The 21,646-nt window shown below is 38.7% G+C and overlaps 2 protein-coding genes across 2 annotated transcripts; one reads left to right on the forward strand and one right to left on the reverse strand.

Moving 5' to 3' along the window:
• The first annotated feature begins 289 nt into the window (after nt 1-289).
• Nucleotides 290-1,022, forward strand: LOC107765337 (uncharacterized). Its single transcript, XM_016583975.2, has 2 exons — nt 290-664; nt 853-1,022. Exons 1-2 carry the CDS (start codon nt 322-324, stop codon nt 867-869), a joined length of 360 nt encoding a protein of 119 aa, XP_016439461.1. The 5' UTR covers nt 290-321; the 3' UTR covers nt 870-1,022.
• Nucleotides 1,023-1,810: 788 nt separating this feature from the next.
• LOC107765331 (uncharacterized) lies at nt 1,811-3,467 on the reverse strand. The gene is made up of 6 exons (XM_016583963.2): nt 3,141-3,467; nt 2,689-2,788; nt 2,439-2,596; nt 2,271-2,346; nt 2,133-2,193; nt 1,811-2,043 (listed from the first exon to the last, which is right to left on the reverse strand). Exons 1-5 carry the CDS (start codon nt 3,279-3,281, stop codon nt 2,177-2,179), a joined length of 492 nt encoding a protein of 163 aa, XP_016439449.1. The 5' UTR covers nt 3,282-3,467; the 3' UTR covers nt 1,811-2,043; nt 2,133-2,176.
• Between the last annotated feature and the right edge of the window lie 18,179 nt (nt 3,468-21,646).

Consider the following 21,646-nt stretch of genomic DNA (forward strand, 5'->3'; position numbering starts at 1 on the left):
GTGAGATGAAAATGGAGTTATAGGTGTCCGATTATTGATCATTTGCCAAGGTGAACATCTCCATGGCTTTTCAAAGTGCTGAAACTCTACTAATAACTTTGCTAGCATTGCATGCGCCACTCTTGATTAGCTTAAAATAGGAATATAAACCTCTAACCTAACTTTTGTTGAAGCAATTGCTTTATTAAAAATTCTGTATTCTTTAGTGCTTTGTCCACTATGGTATTCAGTGGATTTCACGTGTCAACACCAGCCAAGCTAAATGTCCAGTATAAAGTCCCTGGAGCGGCAAGAACTTAATTGTGTATTGAGAGTGAAGAAATGACAGCTCTAATGAAGTACTTGTGTGTTGTTGGATTTGTTGTGGTTTTGGGGATTGCTAGTTTCAATACAGCTAATGGAGCTGGTGGTGAATGCGGGAGAAATTCTCCAGATATGGAAGCTATGAAGCTGATACCTTGTGCAGAAGCAGCATCTGATCCAAATGTTTCTGTTTCCAGAAGCTGCTGCCAGCAGATACAGAAACTGGGACAGAATCCGAAATGTCTCTGTGCTGTTATGTTATCCAATACTGCTAAGGATTCTGGAGCCAAACCTGAAGTTGCCGTAACAATCCCTAAACGCTGCAACCTTGCCAATCGTCCCGTGGGCTACAAATGTGGACGTAAGTTGTCATTCACTATTATTCTTTCTTAATTCTCTCAGCATCATTTTTAAATTAGGTTACGATGAATAATCCTTTTTGAAAATAAACCACTAATCCGCCTTAGGGACGAGGGAGTGAAGTGACCTGTTTCTGATATAGTTAATTACTTATTACTATAATCGGTTGTTTGGTTTTTTTTTTTGCAGCTTACACGTTGCCTTGAAGGCTGAAGATTTGGATGTGTTCACTGGATGTAATGATCTTATTATTGTGTTCCAGTTTTCCTTCCAATTTTCCTGGTTTTACTTAAAATCAGATGCCATGTACAACTTCTTACTAATAAAATAACAAGTATCTAGCATTCTGTCTTTTTCAATGAAGATGATGTGCATATCCCTTTTTGTTAGCAACTAGCAACTGCATTTTTGCTTTTTTTTTTTTCTTCCAGATCTTCACTTAGCATTCCTAAGCTTTTTCAAATATCTATATAGAAGTTGGGCAACTAATGCTTAGGCAAAAAATTAAAATCATTGAGCACATCTATGTATGATCCTTTCTTTCTTGCTCTATCACTTTGATATACAGGGGCCTAAATCCTGGTTATGTTATTGAATATAATATATAAAGAACTCTAAAACATATCAATTGTTATTTCTCAAGGAAAGCTGAACAAAACCTAATGTTAGGTTGTCAAAAATCCTTTTTCTACGCATTCTTCTTCCATTTTCTGCACTCATACTCTCCTTCAAGTTGACTCGGAGAGAATAAACTTTTAGTTACTTAATTGTGTTAGAAATAATATAATCAATTGATTAAAAGTGTGTTCTCTCTAAGATTTTAAGTTTTTGGATGAGATTAAGCCAAAAGTTTTGTCTTGTGCTGGTTGCTATTTCACCAGCAATATGAATTCGACAATAATAGAAGCATATGGGATGCCAGCATTAGCAATAAAATTAGAGTTGATGTGGATTGGTAACAAATCGGTCAATTCAATTGTACAAACTAAAGATTGAATGACACACATTTATATAAGAAACTTCAAGCCTGAGACAAAAGTTTCCATTTGGATGTTGACAGAATATGTGTGCAACTTGTAGTAGACAGATAATATGTGTTCTTCCACTGATGTTAGTTAGGGAGCCCACCTCAAAAGAGAGAGAGACAGAGAGAGAAGCTAGCCATTATTTAGTGTTAAACATAGTTGGATTATACAAGCTGGTTTAGGTAATCCAATACCATAACAAGAACAAAAGAGGAAAAGTGCTACAAGAAAAAAACCAAAAAAAGAAAAATAAAAGGGAGAAAATATAAATTTAAGAAACTAAGGGGACATTATAAGATGTTCCGCTCCTTGCTAACTGAAGATATAGTGTGTTCTGATCTCTCGACTTCCATCCCTGCAGCATTTTCAACTTTTATTATACTTTTGTTAAGTCCTTTAATCCCTCAACATAAAAACATATGGAAATTTATCTCTTTCAAATACCTATATATGGTAAGGAAGAGATCAGATATGCATGAGGTAAGATCTCAGTAATAAAGTGATCCTGCAGAAAAGTTTTGAATTAATCTCACTACAAAGAAAATTTTCAAAGGTATATTCGTTTGCAAACAATAGCCATACCCTGCCACCAATTTCCTCGTGAAGCACAGTTTGAATTGTTTCCATTTTGATCATCATCTTTCCCATCTTTCTTGAACTGACCAAGCAAGTATAAAGGAACCAAGTTAAAAAAAGCAAGAATCATTTATTAAAAAGAAAAAAGAATACGTATATGGTAATTAGGCTTACAATATGCTGGGAACCAGGTTGGCTAGTTGGAGAATAAACATCTTGGCCACCATAATAGATGGATGAACTGAAATAGCATGGTTCTGTTTTTTCATTCTCATACATACAACTTTTGTCCTTGCTACTTATGTCTCCTCTACTTCTTTGAGACCCATTATCTGTTTTTGTTTTATATAAAAAAACCCCTCTAAAATGGTCAATAAAACATTTCCAGTTGAGCACAGAAATCAATATGTATAATTATAAATACCTGAAGTTCCATATTTTGCATTTTCATACTGGTAATTCCCTGAATTTTTCATGGTTGATGAACCTCCTACTCCAGTGTGAACGGAATCCCTTCTAAGTCCCTAGAAAAGAAAGAATGAATCAACAAGTTAGTATATATTCATTCTAAAAGCAAGACTTATATTTTGTCATTTTCAATGCTACAAGTTAGAGAGCTCAATTTGCTATGCCTATATTTTGCATGCAAGTGAAACATGTTTAATCCTACAAGCAAATTCTACTGACGGATGAATTTTAGAACGCTTTATATACATGTGTTTTCTCAAATGTAAATATATAAAGCTAGCCTATACTAGTACAGAATCCATCTTCAAGCCTTAATTTTACAAACAAGAAATAACACAGAACCAGAAACTAAAAGAAAGAAAAGGAAATGCATGATGTGTATATATATATCTATATCTATATATATACCGTGGAAGGTGGGCCAAAGACAGAGTTAAAGAGTGCAGAGGAAGAGGAGGAGGATTTAGGAGTTTCCTTAGGACCAAAAAGGTCGTTAGTAAAGGATGAAGAAGAAGAACCACCTCCCACTTGCTTATTTGCCTTCTCCATTATATATACCAAAGTCCAAACAAACAAATGATCGATCTCTACTTTCTTAATTTGTCAAGTTAGTTGTGTCGACCAACGAACAAAACTACCTTAGTCTTATAATAAAACTACTGCAGATTTGATGATTGTTGGAGTAGCAGTAGTTGGTGGAGTGAGTAAATCAACTGACACAGTTTCCAAAAAAACAGAAATGGATAAGGTATTGTTGAGATTTTAATTTGCAGAAATATGAGGACCGAGTTTTGAGGGAAAGAAGTTAATCAGAAAGAGAGCACGTGAAGTATTCAGTGTGGTACTGGCCCTGTTTGTGAGACATGTGAAATGGTCACTGCTATTTATAGGCACTCACGGAAAGATTTTAAAACAAGGGCACTAACCCATGCCACAGGGGACTTTCTCACCATGCCTACTTAAAGACCATACTTATTCTTTTTTGAGTTTAAATTTGGAAATAAAAAAAATTCTAGTACATAGAAGTATTTTCCTTTTTAATGGATTTAGCACAATGCAAATTAATTTGAATTAGTCGAATCAGTGGATATCATATATGGATATCAAAAACATACTCTTTTTATTTCAAATTAGATGAGGTGCTTTCTTTTTTAGTCTGTTCCAAAATAAATGACACATTTCTAAATTTGAAAATAATTCAACTTTAAACTCTTCATTTTACCTATTTTACCCTTAATGAGAAGCTTTTATAACCATATAAATGTCATGACCTTATAAAACTTTAAAAGTTTCGTATCCGAATAAAACTAGCTTATCTAAATTGAAACGGATGGAACAGTTGTTTTTTAATCATAAAAAACAATAGTTCTATTTCAAAGGGTCAAAGCTTTGGATCATGGATCAGTAATAAAGACGGGGCCATATGTTTTTCAATAAAATATAAATGTGAATGCACATGGTGGGACAGGGGGGGTGACAAGTGGTCATGTTGCCAACTCCAAGCCCCTGCAACCACGTGTCATTTCTAAGCTGTAGGCTTTTTTATAAAGATAAAGATGAGTATGAAGCAAAATATTCAGTTTTAGCTATACATATATGATGTTTGTATGGTTATATCGAATAAACTTAAAATGTATTTTTTCATACAAATAAAATTACGACAGGGGACAAAGATACGCATATGATCGTATCTAAAAACAATATATCAACACATTGATTGCCTTCTGAAACCTAAAATTCCTTTGTTTCCGCTACTCTTTTCTATTTGGGGTCATTTTGCTTCAAGTATAAAATTTTAATCTTCGTCCACATAACAAAATTCATGTTCGTATCACAATTTGCATTACTTATGCAGTATTTGATCCTAAAAATAAAATACAGTATAACTTATATAATTTTCATATAACTAATATTTTATTCACTTCAACTTATATGTCTTACTTTCTTTCTTAGTCGGTTTAATAAAATGATATCTTTTTCTTAAATATCTAGTACTTCTTTAGTTCCAATATATCTGATTTATCCTTAATGACACCCCCTAAGACCACAAAATTATTAAGTGTATCCAGTGGCAGAGTCAAGGGGGATCAATACATAGTATATATACATATATTTTTTTTAAATTACCTAGCTACACAATATAATTTTCCGACGAATGGGTGCCACATGCAGGGGGCCTAATGATAAAGCAAGTCAAGCAATTGCTTGAGGCCCCACATCTCTGGGGGCCCCAAAATTTCTAATATTAAATAGTTGTATGTGATAATTCTTTTTTAAAAATATTTAGTTTATAAAAAAAGCATATTTTTTCATGAAAAAAATAATTTGGGACCGCTAGAGATATTGGGGTGAAAATAGCACGGGCTAGCTAGTTTTCGTACTGATAATTAAAAAATAGCCAACGTTTGTAAAGTCATTGAAAAATAGCCACTATTTTGCTGCAATACGGAAAGTTCCAGCATAAATTTTACGTGTGTATTCTTGCCTCATTTACACACCATCATCGTTATCACATGACCTATATTAATTTTACCACTTTATTACTCTCTTTTCAAACCATATTTTACTTCAATCTTTTATATTCCTTTTGGCCTCTCTACACTCACAAGTTCTTTATCTAGTAAATCATTCTCTCAAATAAGATAGCAGAAAGCAATTGCCAACACTCTTTTTTTCAAGCTTTCCCCACGTTACATCTTTTGTTCTTAATTATATATTGTCTTTTTGTTTATTTATTAGAATTTTAATATATATATCAACAAGAAAATATGAATTCGCATATTTAAAACACCAAAAAAAAATTATTTTTTGTAATACCGAAAATTTAAGGCCCTTTCATTGAAGTATGGCTTTAGGCCCCAAATATCATTGGGCCGCCCCTGGTTACACGTGGCTCCGCCACTGAGTGTATCTGTTGCTTATTATATATACACCTTTAGGTTAGTACTCCAAAATTTAAAAGTGTTCTCTATAATATCAAAGTTTATATCAAGTCCTTAACATGAACCGATGGAAATACTTTATTTTTACTGATACCCAACAATGAAAATGGGCCTTCAAACTCTTAATATCTAAAGAGCTAAAATAACATAACTGTAATGAAGGGAAATTAAAGAAGCCATTGCAATACAATGGGTTACGGGTTTCCCGTCGTCAGCCCCCTCATGACGATGAACTTGTCAGATTGATAGCGTGTTTTATGATTCAAATGCATATATATTTTGTATATGGGTGAACTCGGGGTCAGCACACACCCCGAGATTCTCGGTGAGTCAGACGAAGTACGAATGTATGAGATGTAACTCATTGGTTCGAGGCCGGAACGGGGTGCTCGCCACCGGGCCTGACACATCAACACCCCCCGAGCCCGGAACGAGTTCCAAGACCTCGGAAAGCATTACAAACAGTTGCACATGACTAACAGAGGGCCGCGATATCCACTATGCTCGCGGATGCCTTTGTAAAGGCTCATGCCGGGGCCATCAAGGTCGAGACCAAAAATCAGATCTTTTCAAGGTTAAGAAAAGGGACAACGAGATGCTCAGGAAATTCGTGTCAAGGTTTCAAATGGAACAGATGGATTTACCCCCGGTCGCGGATGATTGGGCCGTTCAGGCATTCACTCAGGGACTTAACCCCCAAAGCTCCCTGGCTTCGCAGTAGCTGAAACAGAACCTGGTAGAGTACCCGGCGATAACTTGGGCTAACATCAACAACAGGTACTAGTCAAAAATCAAAGTCGAGGACGACCAACTCGGAGCCCTTTCAGGGTTCGTTTATCCCATTAGAACCGACGACAGGCCTAAGAGAGTCATTGACCATGAATTAAGGCCGATCCGAGATCGGTACCAACCATACAATGCAGATCAAAGAGGAAACGGGTCCGGGCGCAACTCTACAAGGAATGAAAAGAGAGGCGATCGGGGGCCCAATAGCCGAGGTCTGATGAACAAAAATGGTTTCGACAGGCCGCTCGGGGGAAGGGAAGCGCCAAGATTATCAGAGTATAACTTCAACATTGATGCTGCCTGCATCGTATCACATCAAGGAAATCAAGTGGCCTCGACCATTGCAGTCCGACTCTACCCAGAGGGATCCTAACCTGATGTGTAAATATCATGGCATTCATGGCCACAGCACCGAGGACTACCGACAGTTGAGAGAAGAGGTCACCCGACTGTTCAATAACAGGCATCTTCGAGAATTTCTAAGTGATCGAGCCAAAAATCACTCCAGGAACAAGGACTCCAACAAACAGACCGAATAAGAAGAACCTCAGCACATCATCAATATGATCATTGGAGGGGTCGATGTCCCTCAGGGACTGATGATAAAGCATACTAAAGTATCCATCACAAGGAAAAAACTCACCCAAGATTACATACCGGAGGGAACCATTTCGTTCAATGACGAGGATGCCGAAGACATCGTACATCCTCATAATGATACACTGGTGATATCCGCACTTATCAACAAATCTCGGGTTAAACCTTTATTAATTGATCCGGGCAGCACGGCCAACATTATCAGATCAAGGGTCGTCGAGCAACTGGGGTTACAAGATCAAATAGTACCGGAAGTCCGGGTGTTGAACGGATTTAATATGGCATGCGAAACTACTAAGGGAGAAATAACATTGCTAGTGAATATCGCCGGGATAATTAAAGATAAGAAATTCTACGTGATCGAAAGAGACATGAGGTATAACGCCTTATTCGGAAGGCCATTGATTCACAACATGATGGTAGTACCCTCAACACTGCACCAAACAATAAAGTTCCCTACGCAGGGAGGAATTAAGACGGCCTACGGAGAGCAGCCGACCGTAAAAGAAATGTTTGCGATCGACGAGGTGATCCCAGTGCCCGTGATCTCGACATCAAAGAACACAGAGCTGACCAGGAAGGAAGAAATTAAATAGCAATCACCGATATTGGCCCTGACTGAACCAGAAGACCGAGGAGTAGGCGAGGAGGATGATTATGGAGTTCCTAGGTCGTTCATTATTCCTGATGATTTCGATGCCACCAAATCGCGATCGAGGAGTTGGAGGAAGTCATATTGATCGAACACCTGCCCCACCGGAAAGTATACCCGGGCACGAGATTAACTCCCGAGCTCAGGAAAAAACTCATTAAATTTCTTATAGCTAACATAGATTATTTTGCTTGGTCCCATCTTGACGTGACAGGGATCCCGCCAGAGGTAACCATTCATAAGTTGAGTTTGGACTCAAAGTTTCATCCGGTTAAACAGAAAAGGAGACCGCAATCCGAAGTCAAGCATGCTTTCATCAAGGACGAGGTATCTAAACTCCTGAAAATAGGATCCATTCGGGAAGTTAAGTACCCGGACTAGTTAACCAACATAGTGGTAGTACGTAAGAAAGGAAATAAGCTAAGAATGTGCATAAATTATAAAGAACTAAACAAGGCATGCCCTAAGGATTCTTTTCCTTTACCTAACATCGATCGGATGATCGACGCGATGGTCGGGCACGAGATACTCAATTTTCTCGATGCCTATTCCGGGTACAACCAAATTCGGATGGACCCGGGAGATCAAGAAAAAAAATTCCTTTATCACTAAGTTCGACACTTATTGTTATAACGTAATGCCATTCGGATTAAAGAACGTCGGTGTCACCTATCAACACCTAGTAAACCGGATGTTCGAAGAACAGATAGAAAAATCAATGAAAGTTTATATTGATGACACGTTAGTCAAGTCCCTGCGAGCACATGACCATTTGAAATATTTGTAGGAAACCTTCGACATATTGAAGAAATACAATATGAAGCTAAACCTGGAAAAATGCGCATTTGGGGTTGGATCCAGAAAATTCCTTTGCTTCATGGTATCCAATTGAGGGATCGAGATCAATCCCAACAAAATCAAAGCCACAGAAGACATCACCGTGGTGGACAACGTCAAGGCCATTTAGAGGCTGACCGAGCATGTATCCGCCTTGGGCCGGTTCATATCAAGGTCCTCGGACAAAAGCCATCAATTCTTCTCACTATTAAAGAAGAAGAATAACTTTTCATGGACCCTGAAATACCAACAAGATTTGGAAGAACTCAAGCGGTACCTCTCGAGTCCCCCTGCTCCACACTCCGAAGGCGGATGAACAATTGTACCTTTACTTAACGGTTTCAGAGGTGGCAGTAAGTGGAGTCTTAGTCCGGGAAGATTAAGGTACATAATTCCCTATTTACTATGTCAATAGGACTCTAAGCGAGGCCGAAACAAGGTATCCTCACCTGGAAACATTGGCGTTCGCTTTGCTAAGCGCCTCCAGAAAGTTAAAACTGTACTTTCAATGTCACCCCATATGTGTCGTAACCTCTTACCCACTGAGGAAGATTATGCACAAGCTCGAGCTATCGGGTCGATTGGCCAAATGGGCCATCAAAGTTAGCGGGTACGGAATCAAGTATCGACCTCGAACTGCCATAAAATCTCAAATTTTCGCTGACTTCATAGCTGATCTTACACCAGCCCTAGTGCCCGAAGTCGAAAGAGAATTATTGTTAGCCTCAGGGAATTTCTCGGGAATTTGGACCTTTTTTACGGATGGTGCCTCGAACGCAAAAAGGTCCGGGCTCGGTATCGTACTGAAGCCCCCTACGGAAAATGTAGTTAGGCAGTCTATTAGAACTGTAAAATTGACTAACAATGAGTCCGAGTATGAGGCCATGATTGCAGGTCTCGAATTGGCTAAAAGCCTTGGGGCTGAGGTGGTCGAAACTAAGTGCGATTACCTCCTTGTGGTAAATCAAGTCAATGGGACGTTCGAAGTAAAAGAGGAACGAATGCGAAGGTATTTAGACAAGTTACAGGTAACACTACATCAATTCAAGGAATGGACCCTAAAGCACGTGCCCCGAGATCAAAATAGCGAGGCTGATGCTCTAGCTAACTTGGGGTCATTGGTTGATGATGATGAATTCAGTTCAGGAACAGTCATACAAATCATGAAGTTAGTGGTAGAAGAAGGCCATGCCGAAGTAAACTCTACTAGTTTAACTTGGGATTGGAAGAACAAGTACATAGACTACTTGAAAACTGGGAAATTGCCCTCGGATCCCAAAGAATCGAGAGCCTTGCGTACCAAGGCTACCGGATTTAGCTTGGTCGAAGGGGCATTGTTTAGAAGAACGTTTGATGGCCCGTTGGCCAGATGCCTGGGGCCGGGAGATACCGAGTACGCCTTGAGAGAAGTTCACGAGTGCACTTACAGAAACCATTCGGGGGTAGAATCTTTTGTTCGGAAATTAATCAGGGCCGGCTATTATTGGACCGAAATGGAGAAGGATGTGAAAGACTTCGTACGAAAATGCGACGGCTGTCAGAGACACACACCGATGATCCATCAACCGGGGGAGCTACTACACTCTTTCCTGTCCCCATAGGCATTTATGAAATAGGGGATGGACATCGTCGGTCCCCTACCATGGGCACCCGGTAAAGCTCAATTCATACTATTAATGACTGACTATTTTCCAAATGGGTCGAGGCCCAAGCTTTCGAAAAGGTCCAGAGAAAGAAGTCACTGACTTCATCTGGGACCACATAATATGTCGATTTGGGATACTGACTGAAGTCTTGTGTGATAATGGAAAGCAATTCATCGACAGCAAGGTAAACAATTTTTTCAAAGATCACAAGATTAAAAAGATAATATCAACATCTTACCACCCTAGTGGGAATGTACAGGTAGAGTCAACAAACAAGAACATACTTCAAAACCTAAAAAGGAGGTTGACCGATGCCAAAGGGAAATGGAAAGAAATCTTGCTCGAAGTCCTATGCGCATATCGTACAACCTCGAAGTCCAGTACCAGAGCCACTTCATTTACGTTGGTCTACAGGGCCGAAGCCTTGATATTGGCCAAGGTGGGCGAGCCAAGCATCAGATTCAATATGCAACCGAAGAGTCAAATGGCAAGGCCATGGTCATGAGCCTAGAACTATTAGACGAAAGGCATGAGACAGCTTTAGTCCGTTTGGCTGCCCATAAACAGCGCATAGAAAGATACTACAACCAAAGAGCCAACCTCCGACACTTCAACATCGGATACTTGGTGTTGAGGAAAGTAACATTGCACACCCGGAATCCGAACGAGGGAAAGCTGGGATCGAACTAGGAAGGACCGTATTGAGTCATCGGAATTACCGGCAAAGGCTCATACAAACTCGAAGGGGGAAACGACGTGCAACTACCGAACAATTGGAACGTGACACACTTAAAATGGTACTACTGCTAAGGTATGATCTCAACTACTCTTTAATCATGTTATGAATCGAACTAACACTTGCAGGCAATGCTCTAGAATGGATGTGGCTATTAGGTCTGAAAGCACGCGTTGCACTATGTTTTCCTTGAACCGGTTTTGTCCCAAAATAGGTTATTCGGTAAGGTTTTTAACGAGGCAACAATAAAACGTGCTAACTTAGATTCAAAGGCCAATATCAAACCGGAGTCAATGGGAATTCATTTCGCATCAACAATATTCGAGCCCTCTCAAGCTCGATCTCGAAAACTGGGGGCCATTACCCCCGGATTAAGATTTTCAGCAAGGGAAAATTTAGCAAGGAAAAGAGAAAACCTTGTATGCTATAAGCTAAGACTCGATGGTTAGGATTCATTGTAAGGGCCAAACGGTCGTGTGAACCGTGCCCACACAGTCCACTTTAGTCATGACACGAGCTTTTACGCTTTTTCGATCATGTACTTTACACACAGAAATGAAAGAAAGTTCCGCCTTGCTATTACACATTTTCTTGCCTCTTAAATTCCGGATCCTAAGAGCCTACGGGCTACTCCTATTCAAGGACTATCGAGCCCAAGGGCTACCCTCGCTCGGGGACTGTCGTTCGAAAAAGGTTTGGACAATTCAGGCTACTAAATCCCGGAGGCACCAAACCTATTAGGCGGTGCCTAAGTACAAAAGGCTACGACCACCCTAAAAATGGCTCAGAGACGTCCGAAGCTCGTAATCACTTTCTTAAAAATTCAAAACCTGCTAAAAGGTCACCCTCAGCAAAAATATCGTCTAAAATCACTTAAGCATCTTGTCACATCAAGTTTTCAAAACCTCGAACAAATAAAGTTGTATCGAAGTCAGGCTCCATTCGGACCTCTAAAAATCGAATGTCCTATAACTACATTTGATTCTATGCTAAGCCATTAGAAATATTGCAAGAATAGAAATTATGAAAAAATGCTGAAAAAGTAAAGACTCAAAATTTTCAGAAAGGGAAAACTATACATACATATATATATATATATATATATATATATATATACGGAATATACTTACAAAGGCCCAATAAAATAGCCTCAAAATAAACAAAAAATGTACGTAAGACAAAAACTAAAAAAGTACTAAGGCATATATGCCTAATCTTCACTAGGGCCCAACTCGTCGCCGGAGCCGTTAGAGACTTTGGATCCCTATGAGCCCTTGGAGCCCTGTCACGCCCCAAAACCGAGGAGCGCGACCGGCGCTCCACCGAGTGAACCTGGCCAAGCAAGCCTATTAGATTTCCTTCTACCCAACTCATTCATGAATAAAGAGAATATATGTTTTCATTAATTTCAAAATAAAGCTGTCATGCCTGAAATTACCAATTTCTTGCCATAGGTTTCATCATTTTTAAAGTCTTAAATGGACAAGTAATACAACCACAACATAGCATAATTTAACTTTCCCAGCACCAAATACACTACCCACACTATATCTACGGAGCCTCTATGGATAAATAAGAGTACAATGATACTGCCGGCAACAAGTCCCTGGCTATACCTCAAACAAGATACACAAAGTACAAAAGATACATGACCCCGAGATGAAATGGGGCTTACCGAGTCTGCTGAGAAGATGATGATGTACCACTAACTGCGATCAACATTGTCTGCTATGTAACCACCTGCATCCATTTAAAGATACAACGCCCTCGGCAAAAGGGACATTAGTACCGTTGAATAATACTAGTATGTAAAGCTAAAACACCATCTCAATAGAATGGGCAATAATACAAAGGGGAAACAGTCATGAGTTAGATAAGAGCTTCAAAACAATACTAAAACATCAAGTAAGGATCACATAAGTTCTCAAGTCAATTTCCATCTTATTAGGTTGGGTAATCTTTAGTGCCATATGCCACAATCCACAATACCACCGTGTTCTTACACGGAGTCCGATCTCGACCCGATGGGCTAGGTCATCTCATTTGAGACATCAACCATATCCACATTTCAATTATTATTTCTAGCACAGTGCCACAACCCACAATACCACTGTGTTCTTACACGGAGTCCGATCTCGGCCCGATCGGCTAGGCCATCTCACTTGAGACATCAACCATTTTCTGTCAATCATTTCACATCGTACTTCTTTCATATACTTTCAATTCATTGGCACTAGTGATTTCAATTACAAAGTCATTCATGGCACTTGGCCGTATTTCATAGTTTCAGTCCCCTTTTCCACATTCAAATATCATTATCATAATCATTATCAACAACAATAAGGCTTCCCATTCAAGACAGTAAGTTCACATAACACAACAATTTGGGAATCTTAGGCACATAAAGGCTTTTCATACAATTTGGCATAACAACCTTTATTTCGATCTTGACATGAAGTCATAACATTTCTAACATATATTCCACATTTTGAACATATCCTCAAATGGAAAGATGACATGATAAAAACATTTAGAATAAATATTGAACATATATACTTCGACACAACCACATTAGGAATAGCCAATTCAATAATGATCAAGGTCTTACTTCAATTACATGAACACCATAGAATTCGATTCTAAGAAGAAGGGGGTTTAGCCATACATACCTCAATTCGTCCCTTAATAATACTACAATGATGCACTACAAGCAACTTCAATCTACAATAACAACATCCAATGAGACCAAAATTAGTAACAAATCTCATGGGTTCATTGTATTCATAAATTTTATTGCCAAGATTACCATTCACCTTCTCTCTTGTTTTCTAAAAGTACTATTCATGCCATGAACTAGAGTCTTATAATCCAATCTTTCAACCATTAAAACTTGTAACAAATGCTTCAAATACTTCTAACTACTCATAATAAACAAGTTTGAAGCATTGGAATTACCTCTAGTAGATCAATCTTGAAAAATCATAACTTTGATGATTTTTGTGTTTTTGAGGATTTGATGATGAAATCTTGTATTTGGATGTAAGAATGATGTTAGAACTCATGTATATTGAGTAATAATCAACCCAAAGCATCATTAATAACTTACCTTGGTTTATGGGACTTGATTTGGGCTCAAAATCATCCCTTCACCTCAAGAACCCTAACCCCCAAATACTCAAAATATCCCCCTTCCCCGACCTTGTATTTATAGGCCCAGATTTCTGGGTTTCGGATACGGCCCTGGATGCTTCGCATCCCCACTTCACTCCTCTTTGAAGCTCGGATGCAGACCTGGACACTATGGCAGCACTTCACTGCCAGCCTCTCTTTCAGACGCGGCCTCGGATGCTTCGCATCCGCAGGCTCCTCCGCCAGCCTTTGGCAATTTGGTCATAACTTCTTGTAGGAATGTCCAAATGACAAACGGTTTGAAGTGTTGGAAACTAGACTCAAAGACCTTTAATATGATAGGTTGGTCATCACCTAAATCCTTACATATATATATATATATATATATCACCTAAGTCTTTACATATATATAGTTATGACCGTCCAAAATTTAGTTTTGTGCGTACTCATTTGGAACTTTAGTCTATCATGAAATTTCCAACTTGACTTGGACTTAGGGCTCTCCTCAGACCCCACATCACTTATAATATGACTCGTACACTTATTATCGTATCCAATTGATATCCATTCCATTAATAGTTCTCGTCTGCACACAAAATAATATAATTAGCGCACAACAACTTTCTTAATAGCGCTTAAGTACTTTGAAATTTTTCGGGGTGTTACATTCTCCCCCACTTAAGAATGTTTATCCTCTAAGAATAGATTTATCCTTATACCTCCAACCATTATACATAGGAACTCATGACTACATCGATCTCATACTTCCTTTCCAAAATTTCAACTTACTTATGGCCCTTAAAATTTGGCTATCTTTACAAATTCGTAAGAATTTCGGCAGAGTTTCCCCTGTAACTGGGCATGTCTACCTGCCAGAGAACCCCGGAAACTAATCCTAACAACATATATATAATCCAATGACGTAACATCATGCAAAACAACACCAATTGTGGCCTCATAAGCAATATATTTCCGGAAAGGAACTCCCTTAACACCAATTGTTCAAATGATACAAAATTCATAGAAAGCAACTCTTAGAATATTTTTCGTAGATCACAACTTTATAAATACATGGCTATTCAAACTAATAAGGATACTTTTTCTTCATTTCCTCCTCGGCCTCCCAAGTAGCCTCTTCCACATGTTGGTTTCGCCATAACACTTTTACAGATGTAATTTCTTTATTTCTCAACTTTCGGACTTGCCGGTCAATAATAGAAATCAGAATCTCTTCATAAGTTAATTTTTCATTAACCTCAATAATCTCAATTGGAACAATGACTGTCGGGTCTTCAACTACTTTCTTTAACATGGACACATAAAACACCAGGTGTACTAGTGACATCTCAGGTGGTAGCTCAAGCTTGTACGCCGCCTCACCGATCCTCTGAATGATTTTGTATGGTCCGACATACCTCTGACTCAATTTTCCTTTCTTACCAAATCGCATTACACCCTTCATGGGGGAAACTTTCAAGAATACCCAGCCATCTTCTTTGAACTCCAAATCCCTATGACGAACATCCGAATAGGATTTCTGACGACTCTGAGCAGTCTTCAACCGCTCCTTAATGATTTTAACTTTTCCCATAGCCTGATGCACGAGGTCTGGCCCTATCAACTCTGCTTCCCCAATTTTGAACCACCCAATGGGAGATCTACATCTCCTACCATATAAAGCCTCGAACGGTGCCATTTGAATGCTAGCATGATAGCTATTGTTGTATGCAAATTCTATGAGTGGTAAATGATCATCCCAACTACCTTTGAAGTCTAGAACACAAGCGCGCAATATATCCTCAAGTGTCTGAATAGTCCGCTCTGCCTGCCCGTCAGTCTGCGGGTGAAAGGCTGTACTAAGATTCACCTGAGTACCCAAACCTTGCTAAAAATTCTTCCAACAATTAGTCGTGAATTGTGCTCCCTGATCAGAAATGATGGAAACTGGGGTGCCATGCAACCTGACTATTTCTTTGATATACAACTGAGTATACTGCTCTGCTGTGTCGGTAGACTTAACCGGCAAAAAGTGTGCTGATTTTGTGAGTCGATCCACAATCACCCAAATTGAGTCAAACTTGCGCGGAGTGCGCGGTAATCCTACCAAAAAGCCCATATTAATCATTTCCCACTTCCACATTGGAATTTCTATGTTCTGTGCCAACCCACTAGGCCTTTGGTGTTCGGCCTTCACTTGCTGACAATTTGGACACCTTGCCACAAAATCCGCCACATTTCTCTTCATATCATTCCACCAATAGACTTACTTAAGATCATGATACATTTTCATAGAACTTGGGTGCACAGAATACCTAGAAGTGTGAGCTTCGATCATAATTCTTTCCCGAAGATCATCCACATTTGGAACACATAGTCTCTCTTGGTACCTTAATGTGCCATCATCCATGCCAAGAGAAAAGGCCAGGGTCTTATGTTTGTGAATCCCCTCTTTCAATTTCACCAACAATGGATCATTGTATTGCTTCTATTTGACCTCCACAACAAGCGATGATTGAGCCCTATTTTGCATAATTACCCCTTCTTCACTAGAGTCCGCAAGACGAACTCCCAAACTAGCCAATCGGTGAACCTCCTTGGCCAATGGCCTTTGATATGCCTCCAAGTGAGCCAAACTACCCATATATTTTGGCTAAGAGCATTTGCCACAACATTGGGTCATACAGGATATCGATGTCATAGTCCTTGAGTAACTCAAGCCATCTCCTCTGCCTCAGGTTCAATTCCTTCTACTTGAAAATATATTGAAGACTCTTATGGTCCATGAATATATCAACATGGACCCCACATAAATAATGACGCCAAATATTCAATGCAAATACCACTGTCGCAAGTTCCAAGTCATGTGTTGGATAATTCTTTTCATTATTCTTGAGTTGCCTAGAGGCATAAATGATTATCTTGCCACATTGCATTATTAGTGGAACATCTATATCATATTTCTCTTTCATATGACCTCCTAGGAATTGAGTTCTACAAAAATTTCTTTGATACAGTTATAATCTTATTAGTACTTGCAACTTGTTTTTTTTTCTTCCAAATTTCTCAACAAAAGACATTACTAGGTCAGTTTTCTTATGGGACCATCTGTTTCAAATGAATAACATCTACTAGCTTGCGTGCACACCCTGATAACATCAACCTGCATGGCATTGCCTCAATATGTGAAGTAACATCGTGCTCAGATCTTTCTTAGCCACCCTCTTCCCTCATTATAAGTCTTATAGGATTTTAAGAAACCACTCTACTTCCCTTGTAAACATTCTCACGATTCCTCTTTACTGCTAAATACTTCTCAAAACATATATCGATACCCTTCATATTCAGATCTTTCTTAGCCACCCTCTTCTCTCATTATAAGTCTTATAGGATTTTAAGAAACCACTCTACTTCCCTTGTAAATATTTTCACGATTCCTCTTTACTGCTAAACACTTCTCAAAACACATATCGACACCCTTCATATATTTTCAATAAAAAAAAATCATTGGCTGTAATATGCCCTTTTCTGAAACTTGAGATCCTCCTAAATTCTTCAACGACGACTTCTTGTTTTCCTTATAAGTGTAGGACTTACTCCACCTGATTCCATCCTTGATGAGTAACTCACCTTATTCCCAGTATTGTAGTCACCAATAGTGTTTCCTGGTATTGCAGCCTAAGAGCTATCATGTTAAACATGTTTGGTTCGTAACAAGTATTCATCCTCTTTCAATCTGTTTCAAACATTTCCCCTTTTGGTCTAGGTAATATGTTGGTACTATATTTTCTTTGTGACTGGAGCATTCACTCCCATCCCATTTTTCCCTTAATTCATAGTTGACAACCTTATTGTGCCACACACTTGTTTGTCTCCCATGAACTCGTAGTATCATTGTGCCTGGTTTGTTGATTTTATCACACCACCACTTCATCACCAGTAGTCTCACTTTCCAATGTAATATGTAGACATGAACTCCCTCTAAATCTTTTAGTCGATATTCAGTGCCACTCAAGTCGGCTGCATTACAGCTAATCCTTTATATCTACTATTAACACTTGTGCTCTAGGCGAGTCCACCTTTCTAATACGAACTATTTTGAGATAACCATGTCCATCTAAATTTATAGATTTTTCTTCCAATTCTTCTCGCCTCATTCTTCCTAGTTAGTGAATAGCCATGCGCTCTTCCATACGTTACGTGGTCTTTTCCCTTAGTTGGGAATTCATCATGTTTGCCTCTCGACACTTGTTGGGATATCCGTGGGAAAGTGTGTTCATTTGTGTACCACTTAACACTTCCTTGCTTGTAAGATTCTTAAAAGACTCTCCATCAAGTCCAGATGCACTCTTGGGTTATTATAACATCATATTTATCTCTCCCACTCGTTCTGTCTTTCTTAAAGCCTTGGAACTTTAGCTAAATCGCAAATCTGTGATTAACTCATTCCAAGAACTCGCAAGTCTTTCATATTTGATATGTAGTACTTCCTTGGGTTCCATTGTCCCTGACTCTTTAACAAGTATAAAACACTTTTTCAAACCTTACTCTTAGTTTCTAGTGTCGTTGACCTTGTCATGTATATTTCCACGTACAAAGAATTTACATTTCCTAACCTTCCACATTATTTTTGTACTAGTGGTTTATCTTTTGCATTCCCTTTTAGAGAATCACGTTATCCCTTACCACTTTTCTAGACTACACATGTCTTCAATAAAATATCCAAACATCATAGTTACATGTCCCTACTCTCGTTTTATTGCACTTAAGTAGCCTCACCATGGTCCTTTCCTCCCCACTTGGGGTGAATGTTTCACATTTCGACATCAGTCTTGAATTTAGCAATTTGATGGATACATGTTTCACATCTCCAGTCCTCTTGTATATGATTGACTATTAGGGAGATTTAAGTCCCCATGGTATTAACCTCATAAGTTCTTTACTCTTATTCAGCCACACAAGCTTGGGATCCAAATCCCTCGTGTCAATATCTTTTTTGGAGTGTAACACCACTTCGCACATTCCTGGGATTTTTATAATATTCATAGTGCTAGGGTCTTCTCATTGTGGGTTCACTTAACTCTCCTTTCATAACTTCTTGTCTCCCGTGAGAGAACTACACATTTATCATTACTCTCCAGGCCATACCTTTCATATATCACGTGCCTATGTAACAAATTTACATCTTAGAATCATACACATGGTTCCCACACTATCCACATATACTAGTTAAGCTTAGGTCTCATTTATCACGTCAATGCCTCTTTGGAGGTGGGTAATCACTTCTAGCATTCTTCTCATATAAAGTATGCTCATGGTACTATATATTTGTCTCATATGGCCATACCATCCATTCAACATGATACATGTGCCATCTGTTTAATATTCAGACCTTTACCCATTCGTTATGTCATATGACAACATTACTTGGAATAAACCAAAAGAGCATTTAAACTTACCTTGAACCTCAACGTATGAGTTAGAGGAAGAACAATTTCACAACCAGTTTCATCGCACGATTCAGAATATCAAAGAAGGGTATTATTCCTAAATGCCCATGTAGCATCCTAATTATAGATGTGCAACACATCGATAATAAGGACTTTACTAGACACGGCTCCGAGATATCCTAGGACACTTTAAAACCTTAGGCTCTGATACCAAGTTTGTCACGCCCCAAAACCGAGGAGCATGACCGGCGCTCCACCGAGTGAACCCGGCCGAGCAAGCCTATTAGATTTCCTTCTACCCAACTCATTCATGAATAAAGAGAATATATGTTTTCATTAATTTCAAAATAAAGATATCCTGTCTGAAATTACCAATTTCTTGCCATAGGTTTCATCATTTTTAAAGTCTCAAATGGACAAGTAATACAACCACAACATAGCATAGTTTAACTTTTCCAGCACCAAATACATAACCCACTCTATGTCTACGGAGCCTCTATGGATAAATAAGAGTACAATGATACTGTCGGCAACAAGGCCCGGCTATACCTCAAACAAGATACACAAAGTACAAAAGATACATGACCCCGGGATGAAATGAGGCTTACCGAGTCTGCTGAGAAGATGATGATGTACCACTAACTGCGATCAACACTGTCTGCTATGTAACCACCTGTATCCATTTAAAGATGTAACGCCCCCAGCAAAAGGGACGTTAGTACCATCGAATAGTACTAGTATGTAAAGCTAAAACACCATCTCAATAGAATGGGCAATAATACAAGGGGGAAACAGTCATGAGTTAGATAAGAGCTTCAAACAATACTAAAACATCAAGTAAGGATCACATAAGTTCTCAAGTCAATTTCCATCTTATTAGGTTGGGTAATCTTTGGTGCCATATGCCACAATCCATAATACCACCGTGTTCTTACACGGAGTCCGATCTCGACCCGATCGGCTAGGTCATCTCATTTGAGACATCAACTATATCCACAATTTCAATTATCATTTCCAGCACAGTGCCACAACCCACAATACCACCGTGTTCTTACACGGAGTCTGATCTCGGCCCAATCGACTAGGCCATCTCACTTGAGACATCAACCATTTTCTATCAATCATTTCACATTGTACTTCTTTCATATACTTTCAATTCATTGGCACTAGTGATTTCAATTACAAAGTCATTCTTGGCACTTGGCCATATTTCATAGTTTCAGTCCCCTTTTCCACATTCAAATATCATTATCATAATCATTATCAACAACAATAAGGCTTCCCATTCAAGACAGTAAGTTCACATAACACAATAATTTGGGAATCTTAGGCACATAAAGGCTTTTCATACAATTTGGCATAACAACCTTTATTTCGATCTTGACATGAAGTCATAACATTTCTAACACATATTCCACGTTTTGAACATATCCTCAAATGGCAAGATGACATGATAAAAACATTTAGAATAAATATTGAACATATATCCTTCGACACAACCACATTAGGAATAGCCAATTCAATAATGATCAAGGTCTTACTTCAATTACATGAACACCGTCGAATTCGATTCTAAGAAGAAGGGGATTTAGCCATACATACCTCAATCCTTCTCTTAATGATACTACAACGATCTACTATACTAAGCAACTTCAATCTACAATAACAACATCCAATGAGACCAAAATTGGTAACAAATCCCATGGGTTCATTGTATTCATAAATTTCATCGCCAAGATTACCATTCACCTTCTCTCTTGTTTTCTCAAAAGTACTATTCATGCCATGAACTAGAGTTTTATAATCTAATCTTTCAACCATTAAAACTTGTAACAAATGCTTCAGATACTTTTAACTACTCATAATAAACAAGTTTGAAGTATTAGAATTACCTCTAGTAGATCAATCTTGAAAAATCACAACATTCGTGATTTTTGTGTTCTTGAGGATTTGATGATGAACTCTTGTATTTGGATGTAAGAATGACGTTAGAACTCATGTATATTGAGTAATAATCTACCCAAAACTTCATTAACAACTTACCTTGGTTGATTGGACTTGATTTGAGCTTAAAATCATCCCTTCACCTCAAGAACCCTAACCCCCAAATACTCAGAAAATACCCTCTTTACCCGACATTGT

Source organism: Nicotiana tabacum, chromosome 4 (assembly GCF_000715075.1).
Source record: "Nicotiana tabacum cultivar K326 chromosome 4, ASM71507v2, whole genome shotgun sequence".
Taxonomy (NCBI): Eukaryota; Viridiplantae; Streptophyta; class Magnoliopsida; order Solanales; family Solanaceae; genus Nicotiana; species Nicotiana tabacum.